The 17,319-nt window shown below is 51.8% G+C and overlaps 1 protein-coding gene across 1 annotated transcript in view; it reads right to left on the bottom strand.

Moving 5' to 3' along the window:
* Positions 1–17,319, bottom strand: part of Ltbp2 (latent transforming growth factor beta binding protein 2) — an 88,040-nt gene that overhangs the window by 7,190 nt on the left and 63,531 nt on the right. Inside the window, exons 14-25 of the mRNA XM_059279535.1 lie at positions 16,600–16,619; positions 15,379–15,418; positions 14,326–14,439; positions 12,386–12,514; positions 11,593–11,721; positions 7,194–7,313; positions 3,818–3,937; positions 2,726–2,848; positions 2,382–2,507; positions 1,691–1,816; positions 412–534; positions 176–304 (exon numbers count right to left, since the gene is read on the bottom strand). Of these exons, the coding sequence (XP_059135518.1) occupies positions 176–304; positions 412–534; positions 1,691–1,816; positions 2,382–2,507; positions 2,726–2,848; positions 3,818–3,937; positions 7,194–7,313; positions 11,593–11,721; positions 12,386–12,514; positions 14,326–14,439; positions 15,379–15,418; positions 16,600–16,619 (1,299 nt within the window). The remainder of the gene's footprint in view (positions 1–175; positions 305–411; positions 535–1,690; positions 1,817–2,381; positions 2,508–2,725; positions 2,849–3,817; positions 3,938–7,193; positions 7,314–11,592; positions 11,722–12,385; positions 12,515–14,325; positions 14,440–15,378; positions 15,419–16,599; positions 16,620–17,319) is intronic.

Below are 17,319 nucleotides of genomic sequence, written 5' to 3' on the forward strand. Positions count from 1 at the left end.
AGTCCTTCCTTACAACCCTGGATCTTTCACATCTCCCCAGCCTTCCCATTGTCTCCTCCCTGGGTAGGCTGTGAGCAAACTATTCACTTCAGTAATGGTATTCAGGTGGGATTCTAGACACAGCCTCTAATACCCATGCTGGTGGACCTTAGACACGACCACACTGATGTCTTACCCTGGCATCTGGTGCCCCCCTCAGCACTGACAAAGCCGGGTGCACAGAGGCAGAAGAAGGACCCCTGGTTGTTGAGGCACTCGCCATGAGGAGCACAGTGCTCCTCCTCCCCAGCACACTCGTCCATGTCTGCCGGGACAAGATGAGAAGGGAGCGTCGTCTCTAGGGACGCCCTCACCTCTGCTGATAACCACTGTGCCCAGCTCCTTCCTGATGGGGAGACTTGGGGTACTCACCCTCACACGTGGTGCCATTGGCCAGCTGGAAGCCCTGGGGACAGAGGCATTGGTAGGAACCTTCTGTGTTCTTGCACTCGCCTCCAAGGCAGCTGTTCTGGAGACCTTCACACTCATCCACATCTGTAGGGCCACACAGGGGAGGAGGCAGCTGACGGTGGCACCTTCCAAGGACGGGTTCAAGGGAAATATATCTAGAGGCCCTATCACCTGCCTGAAGGGAGGGGACCTGGGATGAGGGGACCGGGCTTGCAATGTTTATCTCTATTCCGGGAGACGCTAACCAGGGGGAGAGGATGACAAGAGATGTTTCCATTTGGCCCGGCTCTGGTTGGGCTTCCTACGCCCCGTCATCCTGGCCTAGAGTAACCAAAGCCTCCATCCCCTGTCTTGACTGAGAAGCAATGGAAGATAAACCAAGGAAACAGATACTGGGGACCTGAGAAGGTAACAGAAACTCTCTTTTGCTTGATGGTGAGTTTGTTTTGAGATAGGATCTCGTGCAGTTAACACTGGCCTGGCCTCTAACTTGATAGATAGCCAAAGATGACCTTGAACTCCTGATTCTCCTGTTTCTACCTCCTACGTGTGCTAGGATTATAAGCCTAGGTCATCACAGCTGGCCTGCCCCTCCCCGTTGCCCCTCCCCTACTAACCACTTTCTGTCCTTCTATAGATAGCCTGGCTGGCCTTGGACTTTTCATCTTCCTGACAAGGCTTCCCAAGTGTTGGGATTATAGGCATTACCAACACTATTGCAAAGCACAGTGGGCACTCTAGAGCCGTGGTTCTCAACCTTTCTAATGCCGCAACCCTTTAACATAGCTCCTCATGGTGTGATGACCCCAACCATACAATTATTTCATTGCTGCTTCATAGCTGTTATTTTGCTACTGTTATGAATCATAATGTAAGTATCTGTTCCCTGATGGTCTTGGGTGATCCCTGTGAAAGGGTCATTTGACCCCCAAGTTGAGAACCACTGCTCTAGAATCTTGTAACAGAGAGGCTCAAGGGTCTAGGCCAAGGCCCAAGAAACCCCATGTGTCTCTTGTCCCTTGGTGCTGCTGGGACCCTGCGGCCTGTGCACCAATGCCTTCAGGGCAGTGAGACCCGGGCTTCTAGACACTTTCCTGACTGCTTTTGGGGAGAAGGTAGGAATAGGTGTCCCCCGGCCCACTATCCTAGGTTTAAGGGGGAGCTCTTGTTCCTTCTTGTCAATGCTTGGTTAGTGTACGGTGTCCCATCTGTGTTCTCCTCACAGGGAGGGGTCTCTTACCTTCACAGGTGTTGCCCAGGGGACTGGGCCTGTAGCCTTTATCACAGTCCTTGCAGAAGAAGGAGCCCACAGTGTTGGTGCAGACTCCTGTGGGGCAGACTCCAGGGAAGGCACATTCATCCAGGTCTAGGCAGATAGAGAACTGTGGCCATGGACCCAGGAGGGCAGTCCCACCACTGAAGCCTCCCCTCACAACACCTCTTGCCAGTCTCTGAGTTTGAAGAATACTCTGGGCCTCTAGACAAGGGCAAACCCTGGCCATATTCTATGACATGCAACCCCCCCCCCCCACAGTCCTTCCTAGAAAGCTCCATGGGTAGCCCTAGCCCCAGCTTACCTCTTTTGAGACAGGGTGTCATATAGCTCAGGCTGGCCTCAAACTCACTATGTAGCTAAGACTGGCCTTGAACTCCTGATCCCTCTGTTTCTACCCCCATCCCCCAAGTGCCGGGGTTATAGACGTACACCATTATATGTAGCTTTAGCGTCTCTCTTGTCTCTGACCATTTGTCTTATCTCTGAATTTGGGAGTTATGACAATCGTAACTCTCTTGCGGCCAAGTCCCCCAAAGTTCCCTCTGACCTAATCTGGAGACCCCAGGATCAACCCAAGGCTAGAAGACAAAGAGATGTTCTTTAAGAGGGAGGAAGGCTTATACTGTCTCTTCTGACCCTGTCTGTCTTGTATTACCTTCACAGGCAGTACCATCTTCGTTCACCCAGTACCCACTCTGACAGGCTGAACAGGTGAAGGAGCCGTCAGTGTTGAGGCAGAGGCTGGTGGGGCACGAGGCTCGGCTGGTGCACTCATCCACATCTGAAACAGGCCATTGAGTTCTGTATGGGATTCTGCAGAGCAGACATGCCAGAGACTCATAGGTGGTCAGGGAGGGTCGAAAGGACAGGTTTGGGCAAGAGCAGGATGGGTCTTGGGCCTGGTGGGCTAATTCAGAGGAGGCTTCAGGGGTTGGCATGCAGAGGGAAAGATGCTGCAGGCTTGATTCGCCGTGTAGGAATGGAGCTACATCTTTGTACCTCGGCAGCCCTTTTTGTCCGGCGTGACCTCATAGCCCGGATCACAAGAGCATCTAAAGGAGCCTTCCACGTTGATGCAGCTTCCATGGGCACAGATCCCAGGGGTCAGACACTCATTCACATCTGTGGATAAAGCCCAAGATGGGGGCGTTGGCCTCCTCTCTTCCCTGCGCTGTTCCCTACTCTAGCAAGCCTAGACCACCTCAATTGTGAGTCCCTGGAAGCAGCCTTCAGAGGGACTGTAGGCCAGCCTTGGAGAGCTGCGAAGCCATGCTCCTTCATTCCATCTAGGTGAAGCAGGGTCATACCCTCCCGAGTGCTCCCCAGCTCCCTGTAGTAATATAGAACACCCCGCCTAGCCCTGGAAAAGCAAAGCCACCTAGAACACTAGAAATAGAGCATCCGAGACCCTTGATTCACTCCATTGTGAGTCTGACCCTCTAGTCTCTTACCTGCCACCAACAAACCATGTTCCACACCCAACAAACAGTTTCAGTACATGGGTGGGCAGTGTGGAGAGAGGCCAAGCCATGCTTGGGTGGCTGTGGCTGTCTTGAGGGCCTGGGAACCATCTGCCCTCTTAAGAGTCTCAAAGCATCTATTCAAAACATGGCCCCTCCTGGCATCAGAACCTTGGGCCTTGTTCCCTGCGGGGGCTGAGGGAAAGAACACTCCTCTTCCCACTGACACGGAGTTGTTTTGGGAACAAGAAGCGCCACTGCTATTTAGCGTGTAGCTTCCTGATGTAGTAGGAAAGCAGAGGGCCTGGTGGCTGGCTCTCACCACCATCCAGCCCGAGACCCTGAAGCTTTCCATCCCGGTCCACAGAAGCCAACCACAGAAGCTTGTGGAACTTTGGGATAGAGCCTCAGAACGGATGTGGCTAAGCAGCAGCAAAGGGCCCCACCCTAGCTGATTCAGAGGGCAGAGTCCCATAACAGAAGCACACCCACGCCAAGCTCAGCATCATCCGAGAACCCAACGGGATGATGAGGACAATACCCTCTAAGCCACTGTGCTCCCTGTGTGTGTGTTCAACCAGCCATCCCAAAGCTGAATAGCCCTCTCAGTGCCTTGGCAACCAGCCCTTACCTACACAGCTCCCACTCTGACCTATGTAGCCCTCCTCACAGGCCAGACAAGTGTAGGAGCCAGGGGAGTTGACGCATCTCCCATCAGGGCAGGTACCAGGGTGACGGCATTCATTGATATCTACAAAACAACAGTCCCTCCCTTGGTCATCTCTGAGAACCACAACCCATGGGTATTTCATGTCTGCAAATCTTTGACCCTGCCCTGTATGGGGGAATAGATGTCAATTTCCATGTAGATGAACACTAGGAAAACGTGAGTTGTCCTGTGTTCCCAACCCCACCTCCCACTCACGATCCTAGAGCAGAGGTAAATGAAAGAACTTAAAAATGGAAAGACTCCCCAGGATCGCTGCAGTAGGCTGTGGGTACTGTTAGCTGTAGGAAGTCAGAGAGCTGCATGTTTCAGCCTGGATGGTTTGGGATGGTCCTTCATATCGCCCTTGGTGACATCAGGCAAGGTAGGAAGATTGCATTTGCCAAAAGGAGTCTGCCCTACCTGAAATGCGTCAGGTACATCCGTGGAAGGTGTACATAGCACTGGATGCTGGGCATTTAGGAGATATGGAACTTACAAATCTTCAAAAAATAGCCTATATCTTCATTTTTGGGTCATGGTATGTTTTTGCTTCCAGGTCCCTTGTGGTTGGATGGCACCAAAAGATTAGTGCTAGCCAGTGTGGTATGAGTGGATATGAGGTAGGTAACTTGTGAACCAAAGCATTTCACTGCATGCAAACCTTGAGTGTCTTCTTTCTTCCTTCCTTCCTTCCTTCCTTCCTCCCTCCCTCCCTCCCTCCCTCCCTTCCTTCCTTTCTTTCCTTCTTTCCCTTCCTTCCTTCCTTCTTTCTTTCTTTCTTTCTTTCTTTCTTTCTTTCTTTCTTTCTTTCTTTCTTTCTTTCTTTCTTTCTTTCTTTCTATCATGGGGACTGGACATATTCCAGACCCCGGCTATTCTTTTAGTCTAATACCAAAGTAAGGAAGCCTGGGACAGAGTTCTCAACTGATTCTTGATAGACACAAGACACTAATAAGATTGACTGTGTCCTCTGTGACTGACTTTGGGGTTAGTTGTTAGTGAAGCAGAACCTAATGCAAGCTGCTCTGCTACTCCCAGCTTTCTTCTTAGAGCAGAGCCCCAGGGAACAACAGTAATGTTAAAATGTGAGAAGTCTGTCAGGGAGAAAAAGAGAGAGGTCGGAAGACCAGAGCAGCCTTAGTCTCCACCTGAGCCAGGGAAGCCTCTCGTGAATGGGAGTGGACAGAACTGAGCCATTAGACAAGCTGACCAAAGGAGGCAGAGGAAAATTCTGGATGGAGTGGACTCCATCAGCAGACAACCTGAGACTGTTCCATGGAACTCAACAGTAGCTAAAGTGGAGCCTGTCACCGGGTGGAGATTCTTCTGCCTAGTCAAGGGTTTGAATTTAATCTAAGGTTATGGAATGCCTTGGTAGATTCCAATATTCTGGTTTGTGTTGGGAACTATTTATTGCTGTATTCCCAGCCCGTGGCTAACACACAGCTGGCACTCAGCAAATGTTTGCTGACCAAAAGGCAAAACAGTGTGCCTAAAATAATATGCATTATCCTCTTAGCAAAAGGCTGCTAAGGAGACAGCTAAAGGGATCCAAGGAATGGTCACACAGGGACTAATTTGTGAGTCTGCCATCCATACTCTGGGAGGATGCCTGGGCATCTTTCCAGGGACCAGTCTCTGCGTGGGGAACGGTGAGGGTACCCACCTGTGTTCCTGGTGAGAGTATGAAGTAGGAGTGGTAGGCAGGAGGCAAAAGTTTAGGGGTCCCTGGGTGAGAGTCGGGGACAGCCAAGGCCCTGGCATTGTCAAGGAGAATCTGCTCTCTGTCCATGGGAACCCAGAGTCCTGGGTATGATGGAAATGTCATTGAGACTGCTGCATGGGCCACTGTCCAGACCTCACAGTCTCTCACCAGAGACTTCAGGTTTCCGTGGACAGAGTAGTTTCTTCGTTGGAGACAGAAGAAAGGGAGAGGAAATTGACTGGGCTCCCGGGGTGATGGGCAGGGTCTGTGGTTACTGATGGAAACCCGGAGAAGTGTACAAACTACATCATTCTTTCAATAGACCCAGAGTGTCTGCCCAGGGCCAAGAACTCAGCCTGAACTCCCTGATGAGGTGTCTGTCTAGAATCCTTCCTTCTGATGGGACAGAGCCATCCTGAGTAGGGCACAGAGTCGGGACATGACAGAGTGGGGGGCCTTACAGTGTGCTGGAGGTGGTTCTGTGCATCTTGTGTTTGTTAGCTGAGCAGTCCTCTGAGATGAGTGTGGCAATTCCCATTTGCAAACACGAAACAGGAATACAACCCAGACCTGTCTGCTCTGGAGCCTGTGCCCTGGATGCAGACGGTTAGCATAAACCTGATCTTCTCAATGTTCTGGCATTTCCTGGTTCATTTCCTTCAGTTTTACTTTTCTGCTTAGTAAGTCCTGATGTTAGATGCACAGTGCTGTGATGCCTAATGAGGCTCTCTTACCAAGCGCTTAGTGCCCGGCCAGCTGGAAGCTCTGTATTCACTCTGCATTCTCTTGTAAATGCCAAGTTGTCTTGTTTCTATTGATCTAATAAGGACAAGGGGGTGGGTTCCAGCTTGGATCATGCCCAGGCCTGAGTTATAGGGGGAAAGGCACGAAGAGGGGAGCCCTGAGCGAAGGTGAGGAGGCACTGGGGGTGAAGACAGTTTGTTCTACACCTGTAGCTGTGGTTCCCCTTCGCTTAGTTATCCTGGGACTTTGCTTCCCTGGTAAACGAACTGGGGAAAGGTCTCCCCTTCACAAGGTCCACGAGCTCACCCCTTACTTCCAGGACTCTCTGGAACCAGGTAAGACAGGATAGTGTCCGAACCTGTCTACCAGGAGACTAGTTAGCAATGTCCAAGCCCATCTTGTAGCTGTATGTGGGAAAGGGGAGATCTACCGAATCCATTCATCAATCAGCGTTTGTTGGGTGCCCATGCACAGGTTGTCTAGAGACATGGTTCACCCTCTGGGAGTTTATGTATTAACAAGCTCTAGTAAGAAGACTAAAGGGGCCAGAGAGATCAACTCTTCCTTTGCTATATGCAAAGAGAACACATTTTCCAAGGTGACGGGGCAGAGGTATGTAAAGATGTTCATTCCTGTGGTGTCACATAGATTGGTACTTCCCTGCAACAGGGGGCATACAGGATGCTGATGTATCACCCCAAAGACAGGAGGACTCAGGGATTCATAGACGTGTCTCTGCCAGTGGGAACTGGCTTAGTGTCAAGGGACTCTGTGGAGGAGAGCTAGAGGGCGAGCTGATGGGTGGGTCGTGTGGAGGGCAGCGGCTGACCCATTATTCTCATGCCTTACCTTGGCAGTGCCCTTTTCTGACCATGATGTAGCCCTGATCACATTCACAGTGGTATGAACCTTCCGTGTTGCTGCATCGCCCACCAATGCACACCCCGGACTGCTCACACTCATCTATATCTGCAAACACACAGGATGGTCTCGAGTCAAAGCCAGCCCTGGAGGGGGGTCCTGAGGCATCCTTTCCAGAGGCCACGGACAAGGCTGCTAGGTAAGGAAGCCATGTTCGCTGCAGTAGGATTGATGGAGGAATTCTTAGGTCAGCTGTCGGACTGGTCAGACCCCCACGACCCCTTGAGTTCTTTTCTCCCAGGGATAGCTGCTTCTAGAGCCCATGGGAGCCCTTGCAACTTTCTCCTCCTGATGGAAGGCCTGGGTTTGGGGTCAGCTATCAGTCTATACAGTTTGATCCGAGGGGGTTCCAGCACTAGAACAGTGGACACTGGGTCTACCACTAGGATTCCTCTTAAGGATGGACCTTCTTAGAAGGACAGAGAGCTGGGGTTGGAGATTTAGCTCAGTGGTAGAGCGCTTGCCTAGCAAGCGCAAGGCCCTGGGTTCGGTCCTCAGCTCTGGAAAAAAAAAAGACAAAATAACAGAAAGCATTGCAGGCAGCCAAGGGTCTGTAACACATGGCTTATGTCATTATCCAAAGCACACTGACCCGCTCCTCGGAGAAAAGGGAAGGAGCTCGTATGCAGAGCAGACAGTGGAGAGCTGATGGCTCCCACTCTAAAGCCCCATCTTGGTCAGGCCACTCCCCCAAGTCACACCTTGGCTTCTTGCTACCTCCAGTCTCATTGCAGTTAGGACCGGGCCCCAGCCCTGCAGTATTTACCCAGGCTCTCTGGTATAATCTTAGCTATGGTAGATTCCCTTGAGTCCCACCTCCAAATCTCTGTTCACACACGTGCCTCTGCTGGGAGTGTCTTTCCCCTCCTGATGACCAGCCGGTTCCTATTCCCATTTCACACAGTGGCTCAGTATACCAGCTCTGCCCTGTGACCACTCCCCCGGCCCCACCACCAAAACCATCAGGGCCTCATCTTTTCCACCCCTCTAGCTCCGGGTCAGATACTTCACAGAGTCCTTGTCAGATTGAATGAAAGGCGAAGAGCTGAGAGAAGTGCCTGGCAGGAAACACGGAGGAATGTTTGTTAGCGTCGCTCAGGCATAAACCGACGGCTAGAACCCAGGGAGCTTCCACCTCAGCCATGCTTCCTATCCCTCCAGCTCACAGTGGAGCCTCTGGCAGACCTGCCACGTGCACCCTCCTCGGCTCCAGGAACCTTCCTGGCAACAACTCTCCGGGGAATTCAGAAACAGCTGTCCAAACTCCCGGAAGCTCTACTGCCAACAGCAGGAGAAAAAAGAAGGAACTGGAAGGCAGAGTGAAAAGTGGAAACCTGATGGGAAAAAATGGGGGACGCCAGAACCACTGCTTATAATAAACAGACAGTGCTGGTTTGCAGAGAAAAATGGAGATGGAGAAGTGGGTTCCTGGTAGCCACGCCAAGACGAACCCCAGTGGGAGAAAGCATCCTGGAAAAGGTAAGTAAAGAGCACAGTGTCTATGTGACATAACAAAACCACAACACATTAAAAATAATGCAAAAAAAGGGGGGCCAGCAATGGCTCAGTGGGCAAGAGTTCGCCACCAAGCCTGGCAACCTGAGTTCGATCCCCAGAACCCGTATAAAGATGGAGAGAACCAACTCCACATGAACGCTGTCTTCTGACCTCCACATGAACACCCTTACACACATAAAACAAATAAGATGTGACAGAAAACACAAGGTACACCCAAAAAGTCACGAGAAAAAAACCACAGCCACACTTGGGAAACAAGCAGAAGACAGGAGTAAGCAGTTCACAGATGAGGAGACCCAAAGGCCAGAGTGCAAAGATACACACTTATTCCAAGGCAAGTTACATGCAAACTCTTAAATAAATCCTTAATATTTAAATAACTTACATTTATTTCTACTTCAACTAAGTTAAAACTTGCAATGATTTAGAATGATCGATTTATACATACGAATCAATGCTAGATTAAAATAATGAAACACTGCTTTGGGAGATGGGCAAAGTTTAGGAAGTGGATGCTAAGTTGGATTAGGGCCTTCAAGTGGCAGCCAAGTCCCAGCGGTCGAAGGACTTAGGCTGACCTCAGGTTCCTCCCGCTCCTACAGCTGGCAGAGGCATCCGGACACCAGGCTGGCACAGGAGAGAGCCTCATGTCTGGGCCAGTCCTGGCAATACCATTCCCTGTAGTCGTAATTTGCCTATGGCCAGCTCCCAGACTCCCAGACTCCCTCTGGCCACAGCACCCACCCAGGCTGCAGGAAGCCTGGAAAGCCCGTGTCCCCTGCCTTTCCCCTGGCTCTGCCACCCTGCTCTGAGTACTGTAATACTCATCACCTCCTTCCCAACAGCCAGATGTCAGAACCATCTACCCTCAACAAACCCTCCTGGCAGCCACTGCCCACAGGACAATGGCCAAGTACTTCAGCCTGGCACCAGAGTCACTTCACAGACGGGCCTCACCTGCCGCCACTTCTGCTAACACACTCTAGTCACCCCGACTTTGCCGTAATTCCCAGGACATGCCAGGCCTGCCCAGAAATGGTTGCCGTTCCCTGGACTACCAGCTCCGTCTACTCCTGCTCCTCCTCCTCAGGTGCCTGGTACCCTGCATGTAAAGGCGTGGACCCTGGGAGGCAAACCATGCTTTGGAGATGGTGTGACTTTGGGTCTATGTCCAAAGCTGCTACACCTAGGTGTAGCATCCGTGGGTGTTTCAACTTTTGAAGCTTCATTTGCTAAGGCATAAAGTGAGAGTAAGGACTGTAAGGGTTGGAATGATGGGCTTTATATAATAAAGTGCTTAGTGTGGCTCTGGGTATAGTAAGTGCTCATTAAATGGGAGCTGTTATTACTCTACCCCAGTTCAAGGACCCCCTCACGGAAACCTTCCCAAATTCTCTGCTCTCGTCAGTTACTTGCTCATCTAACTTGATTCTGCCATTATTCTTGCTCGTGCATTGGTTGTCTTCAGACCTTTGGCACAGGGCCTGGTACCTGGCCACTCAGTCCGAGCTGGAGTACTCACTGAGTAGTCACTGACCTGGTTCCCTCCCGCCCCTGGTTTAAGTTGACTTCTCTGTCTCCTTTCCTCACATAATGAAGTGAGGACTTGGATGCCGTTGGATTCTCAAGGCCAGATCCTTGGAATCAGACTTTGAGGAGATTCTGCCAATGGAAGGACTCATTACTCCATGGCCATGCCAAGGGGTGGGGGCTGTGATCATGGCCAAGCCTCTGACTGGTGCCGGAAGTGTGAGGCCCCAAGAACAGGTAGTGCCATTCGCCAGGTGAAAGTTTCCCAACTACTTTTGGGTCGCCAGGCACTGTGTGGAAAATACGTCCTTATTTCTTCATGAACTTATTCATAAAAATGTACAGGCCTGTTCTATGTCATAAAAAGGGTTTGTACCGTGTGCTGGCTAGTTTTTATGTCAACTTGACATCAGCTAGAGTCATCAGAGAGGAGGGAGCTGGAGTTGAGAAAATGCTTCCATAGGCGCAGACTGTAGGCAAGCCTGTAGGCATTTTTTTTTTAAATTAGTGATTGATATAGGAGGGCACAGCCCATTGTGAGTGGGGCCACCCTGGGCCGGTGGTTCTGGGCTCTATAAGAAAGGTAGCTGAGCAAGCCATGAGAAAGCCAATAAGAAACCCTCCTTATCCTGCCTCCAGGTTCCTGCCCTGTTTGAATCTCTACCCTGACTTCCCTCAACGGGCTGTGATTCAGGATACATAAAACAAATAAACCCTTTTCCTCCCCAAGTTGCTTTTGGTCATGGTGTTTCGTCACAGTAATAGTAACCCTAACTAAGAGATACAGGAAGCCTGCTTACTAAGAGTTGCCTAACTATGGCTAGGCCTTCTTGGGGGAAGGTCAAAGCCTGCAGGTGTCCCCACTGCTGGGGACCAGAACTCTTCTCCCAAATGTCCCCCCCCGTCTGCTGAGAGGCCAAGCTCCAATCCTCATGGCTCACCCTCATCCCCCCCAAAGGAAAGCTTCCCTGTCACTTGAGTCCTGGCTTTTGGTCCCCCATCACCAGCCAAGTCTCTGGCCTCTTCTTGGCTCCAACCACACAGTTCCTTGAGGCCTTGCAAAAATTGCCATTTTCTGGATTCCTCTTCCTCCCTGTGATCCCAGCATAAGCTCAGATTGCTCCCAGATCAAGGCCAGAGTGCTGTCTGCTTTCCCGTGGCTCTGGTACTCCCCAGTGGTCACCCTCGGCATGCCTGCCTCCTCCCCTACCCCACTCTAGGGCCTAGCCAAGAGGTGTTGTCCTATGCCCATCCCAGGCCTAAGGCAGGTCTGGCTTACCTTGGCACTCCTGTGTGTCTCCCAGGGTGGCTAGTGAGTAGCCGGGGTAGCAAAGGCAAGAGTAGGAACCCACGCTGTTGACACAGCGTCCTCTTCCTGCGCAGGGGTTCCTCAGACACTCGTTGTCATCTGACCGGAAGGAGGCAGGGAAGGAGGTCACAGAGGCCAGGGTGCCTTTCTCTGGGCATCTACCAGCAAACTGCCCACACTAGAGGATGGTGCTGTGTGGCATGGGAGGGACAAGGGAGCAGAGGAGGCAGAGGTGGAGATGAAGGCCTCCAAGGCTAAAGTCACAGGCCAACCTGCCAGGGCCTCTTAGGAGTCCTTGGGTGATGGTCAGTGTCCCCTCCCTGCCCATTGTCCCATAACTCAGTGGCTCCACAATCATTTCCTCTCTCCAGCCCACGGTGAAGGTTTCTCCTTTACACAAAAACACTGAACAGAGAGGAATGATACATCTGATGATTTATCTTGGTTTCAAACATGTCCTCAAGGGACAGCCCTGGTGAGGCCTTGATCAGCTCTGCAGGCAGAAACATGACCACTTCCAGAGGGGTGGGTGGGATGCTAGTTCTGTCTGGGGACCCTTTCTCCTAGAGTCTGATGGCCCTCACAGCCTGGTCATAGCCTAAATTAATGTCTAGTTAGCTGTGTCCACAGGGACTGATTTCCTAAGCTCATGGACCACTGTACCTTACTTGGATCTTATGCAGCCTGGCCTCTTGACTCAGTCTCCACACCCTGTTCCTCTTTGCCCCCACCACTCAGCAGGCACAGGTCACCCTGTAAATACCGGTGCAGTAGTCCTGGCTGGGGTGGAGCTGGTAGCCAGGGTTGCAGATACATCTGTATCCATCCGGGAGGTTCACACAGGTCCCAGGACCACAGATGTTGGAGGCCCCAGCAAAACATGGATCAAAGCCTGTGGAGATAGAGTGAGTAGGGGTGATGGCTGAGTGAAGGGTGCATGAAGGCATTAGAGCAGGGTGGGGGAAGAGCAGGGACAGGTTCAGGAGCCTCAGAAGACCACTAGACGTCTACCTACCTTTATTATACCCTCTCGCACCAATGTATAGCATGGCTTCGGAAGACTCATGGGACCTGTGCCTGGTCTCTGAACCACCTGAGTACATCCTCCTGACAGAGACCTAATGGCTTCTAACAACCCATACTCTGTACAAATGACCTCCTTACTCTCGCCCTCAATTTGGGCACAGCCCAAAGAACCAGTGCCACCCACCCCAGAAACTCTTACCCATCTTCGCATAGACTGACAGACAGATCTAGTGAATAGGTTACATAGATGGAAGAAATTAGATTATTTTTCTTGTATCTCTAATATTAGAGAAGTACCTGACACTTATGAATGAATGAATGAATGAATGAACGAACCAATAAGGGAACACTGTTTTCATCTGTGTCCACCCTGTTGTCTTACCCTCTATCTCACATACCTAGGGCTCCCTTCCCTGCCTCATCACTCCGAGAGAACCCAGAAGGCTCACCAGGGTGGGTCAGAAGTGACCCAGGTTGGTTCACAGAGGGGCTTCATGGCATTGCTAATGTGCACTGAACTGAATGCCTACAGCTTTTTAACCTGGTTCCAAGTGTCTACTAGCAGTCCCCAGCCAGATTCCAAAATGTCCGCTCCGAATGTGAGGTTGGAATATGGCAGAGCCGCAGCCGGATCGGACACAAGATTGAAGCTGCTGCTGGTGACTTTATCGCCTGCATGGCTGAGGGCCACTGCCGGGCCCAGCCTGGCTGCACTGCCGGGCCCAGCCTGGCTGCACTGTACCATGGCCCTTCCTCCAGGAATATTTCAGCTATCAGTCTCAGCACTCCCCAGCTGAGCCCCACGCCCTCAGCCCTTCCTGCCTGCTCGGAAGGGGATGCTCCCTGGAGTCTCAGGAGACTTCCTCTGAATCCTGGGAGAGGTCCGTTGAGAACTCTCGGAAAGTCAAGCCCCCATGCCACCTGCGACTTTCCCTGCACCAGGCTGCACAGGCATTCCCCTTTCCCTGGAGGAAATCCAGAACTCTAGTCACCTTGACTCCTACTCAAGGTGACCCTCTAGCTAAGAGCACAGCTAGCCCCTAGAGAGGTCAGGCAAGAGGGCACACACGTGCATTGAAAACAGTGTGACAATACTACAATTTTAACCTTGCTTCTCTTGAACCAAGTCCCCAGACAACAAGCCTTTGTAGAAGGACATTCCACAGCCAGGTAGGTTTGCCAGGAATCTCCCCCACACCACCCCTCATCGCTGTGGCTGATCAGAGGGAGCCAGACACAGGGTCTGGACACTTAAACAACCTTGTGCAATACAACTCTGTTACACCCTTTCCGTGGACAGGTGACTGTCACTGCCAGGGTTCTCACTGGCTCTGTCCCCTCTCACCTCGCCTCCTACTCTATGAGCTCTCATTCTTCAAGAAGCTCCCCACTCCATGCTCCAGGAAGATCCATGGCTTCCCTGGAGTCCTCTGAGTAGGACCATCCCTCCAAGGGATGTTAGTGCCCAGGCAGGGCTCCTGTCTTTTCTAGGTAGGCTTTGTGCCCTCTGTAGCATCAGGCCAGGACCACAGCTAGGCCCGAGTTGCTGGAGACTATTCACGTGGTTGAAGAGGCAAGAGATAAACTCCATTCACAGTCCTGCCCTGCAGTTTGGTTCTGGGCAACCACATCTCCCACAGGTGGGGGCGAAGAACCTCCAAGGGCTATTGTAGCTACCTGGGGGACTCTGTGTCACCGGGACATCACTGGAGGGAATCACTTTCTCTTCCTCTGGACTCTCTGGAATGCCCTGTCCAGGCAATGATGGTGTCGGTCTTCTGGTGGCATCCCCTGGAGAGGACGGAGGGGAGGAAGTGGAGCCCATTGGCTAGCGGTGGCCCTTCTATGTTCAGACTCCCAAGAACCAAAAGTGGCACCTAGGGCTCCCACCATCTACCCTCTCTTTTGGCATATCTGGTCCCCCTCCTTGTAGTCAAAGAACCCGGGGAGTGCCGAAATGGCTACTTGTCTGAGGCTGGACAGCGCTGGAGACAGAACTGCCGCCCCATCCTCCCGATGCCCAGTTGAACATTCTGTTTTCACTTGTAATGCACCTTGCAGTTTACAAAATGGTGCTGCAAGTACAAGCACCCAGTTCCCGTGGGCTGCAGCAGGTGTCATGCCCACATCACGGCAGGGAAAACTCGGCATCCTTGACTCTGAGGCCAGCTCTCGTGAGAGGTCAGCTCAGGGTCAGGAGGTAAGATGAGGCCCCTGGAGCAAAGAGCTCTGGGGCCCCACCAGGCTGCTACTTTAGCTAGGGCCTCCTCTTTGGCCTGATTTATGTGCTGAGTGGCATCATGAGATTAAGAAAGAGTTTGGTGGGTAGGAAAAGATTTGCAAAGCATCATGGGATCTCTTACTAACGGCACAGTCCCTTAGGGACTCAGAGTTCCCGGAAAGAGTGCTCACATGCCGTATCACTCACCACCTCTGGTTTGAACTCCCCACGGGGAGTCATTCCATGACTAAAACTAAGGTCTCTCTCTCTGTCTCTCTGTCTCTCTGCTCTCTGTCCTCTGTCTCTCTGTCTCTCTGTCTCTCTCTCTGTCTCGCTCTCTGTCTCTCTCTGTCTCTCTGTCTCTCTGTCTCTGTCTCTCTCTGTCTCTCTCTGTCTCTGTCTCTCTCTGTCTCTCTGTCTCTCTGTCTCTCTGTCTCTCTCTCTCTCTCTCTCTCTCTCTCTCTCTCTCTCTCTCTCTCCCTTCTCTTCTCCTTCTAGGAGGAACTCACCTGGTATCCGGGCAGGTATGTGGGGAACACTGGTTGTGATCTGCGCAGAAATGGAGGTTATTTAGGGGGCACATCTTTCACTCCCAGGACATATTTCTTTCTCCTTCACTTACTCCACCTCCTTCCTGTCCAACTCTCTCAGTGAGTTTTTACTGCTGGCGTGTATTCTCTAGGCATTTTCTACCCACAGTCTTAGCTGACCGGCTTCACTTCCTTATCAGTTGTGGCTATATGTCCTCTACCAGCTCAGTGTTGGCCACACAGCAGAACAATAGCACTTATCAGAGCTACGATCCTCATGTCATAGATGAAGTAACAGATTAATTAGATCATCCAGGGCCACAAGGCCAGTGTGGCAAAGCCAGGAGTCACAGCCACACTTGGTGTCCCTCACCACAGCTATGGACAGAGACAGATGGGGGCACAGCGCAGCACAGAACAGCAGAGGACAGAAGGGCACTGGGACATTGCTGGGACTGTGAAGACATGGAGGGGAAGCTTTGATCTGAGAGGACAGCATGTGGTTTTTTGTTTTGTTTTGTTTTTGAGACGGGGTTTCTCTGCGTAGCCCTGGCTGTCCTGGAACTTGCTCTGTAGACCAGGCTGGCTTCTAACTCAGAAATCTGCCTGCCTCTGCCTCCCCAGTGCTGGGATTAAAGGTGTGGGCCACCATGCCTGGCTTCAGCATATGGTTCTTAAGCTGGAAATAAAGGCTGCTGGAGAAACCGGGCACGGAGACAGGTTAGCTCATCATCATCGGGAGATGAGCAGGAACCAACAGACTGGTCAAGGAGTGGAGAAGCAGAGAGCATGTTCACTCCTCTAGAGGCTTCCAAGATGCTCAGTCTTGGATGCACAGGGGGATTCTGGGCCCAGGGAAGGGGGCCAAATGCCCTTTCCTCTGTGAAATGGTTTGAGGTATTCATAGTCAAGTTTCTGCTGTCCCATGAGCTCCTCACGGAGGGTATGTATTAAACAAGCTCGGAGCACATGCCAGACTCAGGACCAGTTCTAGGTGTCACGCACAGCCTCGAGCTTGAGTGGCCGTCAAGACTAACTCCACAGTCGAATGGGTCCTTGACTCAACTTTGTGATCTCTCCAAGTGAAATCCGATATATGCTCCATCCTTCTTTTCTGCTCTCCTGAGACTATTCCCCGGGGGGTCTATGTCACTCTCTACATCACCCTAATCCAACCCCCTGGCAGGAAGACTCACTCACCTGAGTAGCCCGAGAGTCACCTGGGAAAAGAAGATGACACAGAGTGAGCTCCAGGAGGAGAGGCAGTGACCTCCACTCACGGCCTGGCTGTTTCACAGTCTACACTCCACCCTGCATCCCCAGAGAGATGAGCAACACAGAGTACAACTCTTTTTATCTGCCTCAGCCTTTCAATTCCCTTTTGGGGCTGGCCACCCCAGAAATCCAAGGCTAGAGAGCATACAGGTAGCCTTGCTCACCTGTCGGTTGGAGAAAGGAAATCTCCTGGATTCCTTCCAGGTCTCCAGGGACAGAAGTCCCCCTCAGCCAGCCTCATTAGACCCATAACACACCTCCTCCCTCCTGTGGTCCTGATCACATGGGTTATTCTCCATCCTTCCTGCTCTGGGCCATGGACTAAGGGACAACTTCTAGGAAGGGGATGAGTTGCCTCTGATTGGGCTGGTGTCCCGCATCTATAGCCACTGAGTTCTGTTCTTGCTTCTCTGTCCCAGATTCTTGGAGTAATTCTGGCAATCTCCTAGTTTACTTGGTCCTAACAGCTTCCTGGACTTCGGTACTGGGCATGACCCTGTGGTTTCCAGAGCACTAGCTGGAGAACTCAAGCTCTTCCTGGCCGACACATCCTGAGCCCCAGGCATCTGTGCTGAAGTTACTGTTCTGAACCTAAGGCCCGGGCAGGGAACTATAAGGAAAAGGAGGATCCTTAGGTGTCTCCCC

Source organism: Peromyscus eremicus, chromosome 14 (assembly GCF_949786415.1).
Source record: "Peromyscus eremicus chromosome 14, PerEre_H2_v1, whole genome shotgun sequence".
Taxonomy (NCBI): Eukaryota; Metazoa; Chordata; class Mammalia; order Rodentia; family Cricetidae; genus Peromyscus; species Peromyscus eremicus.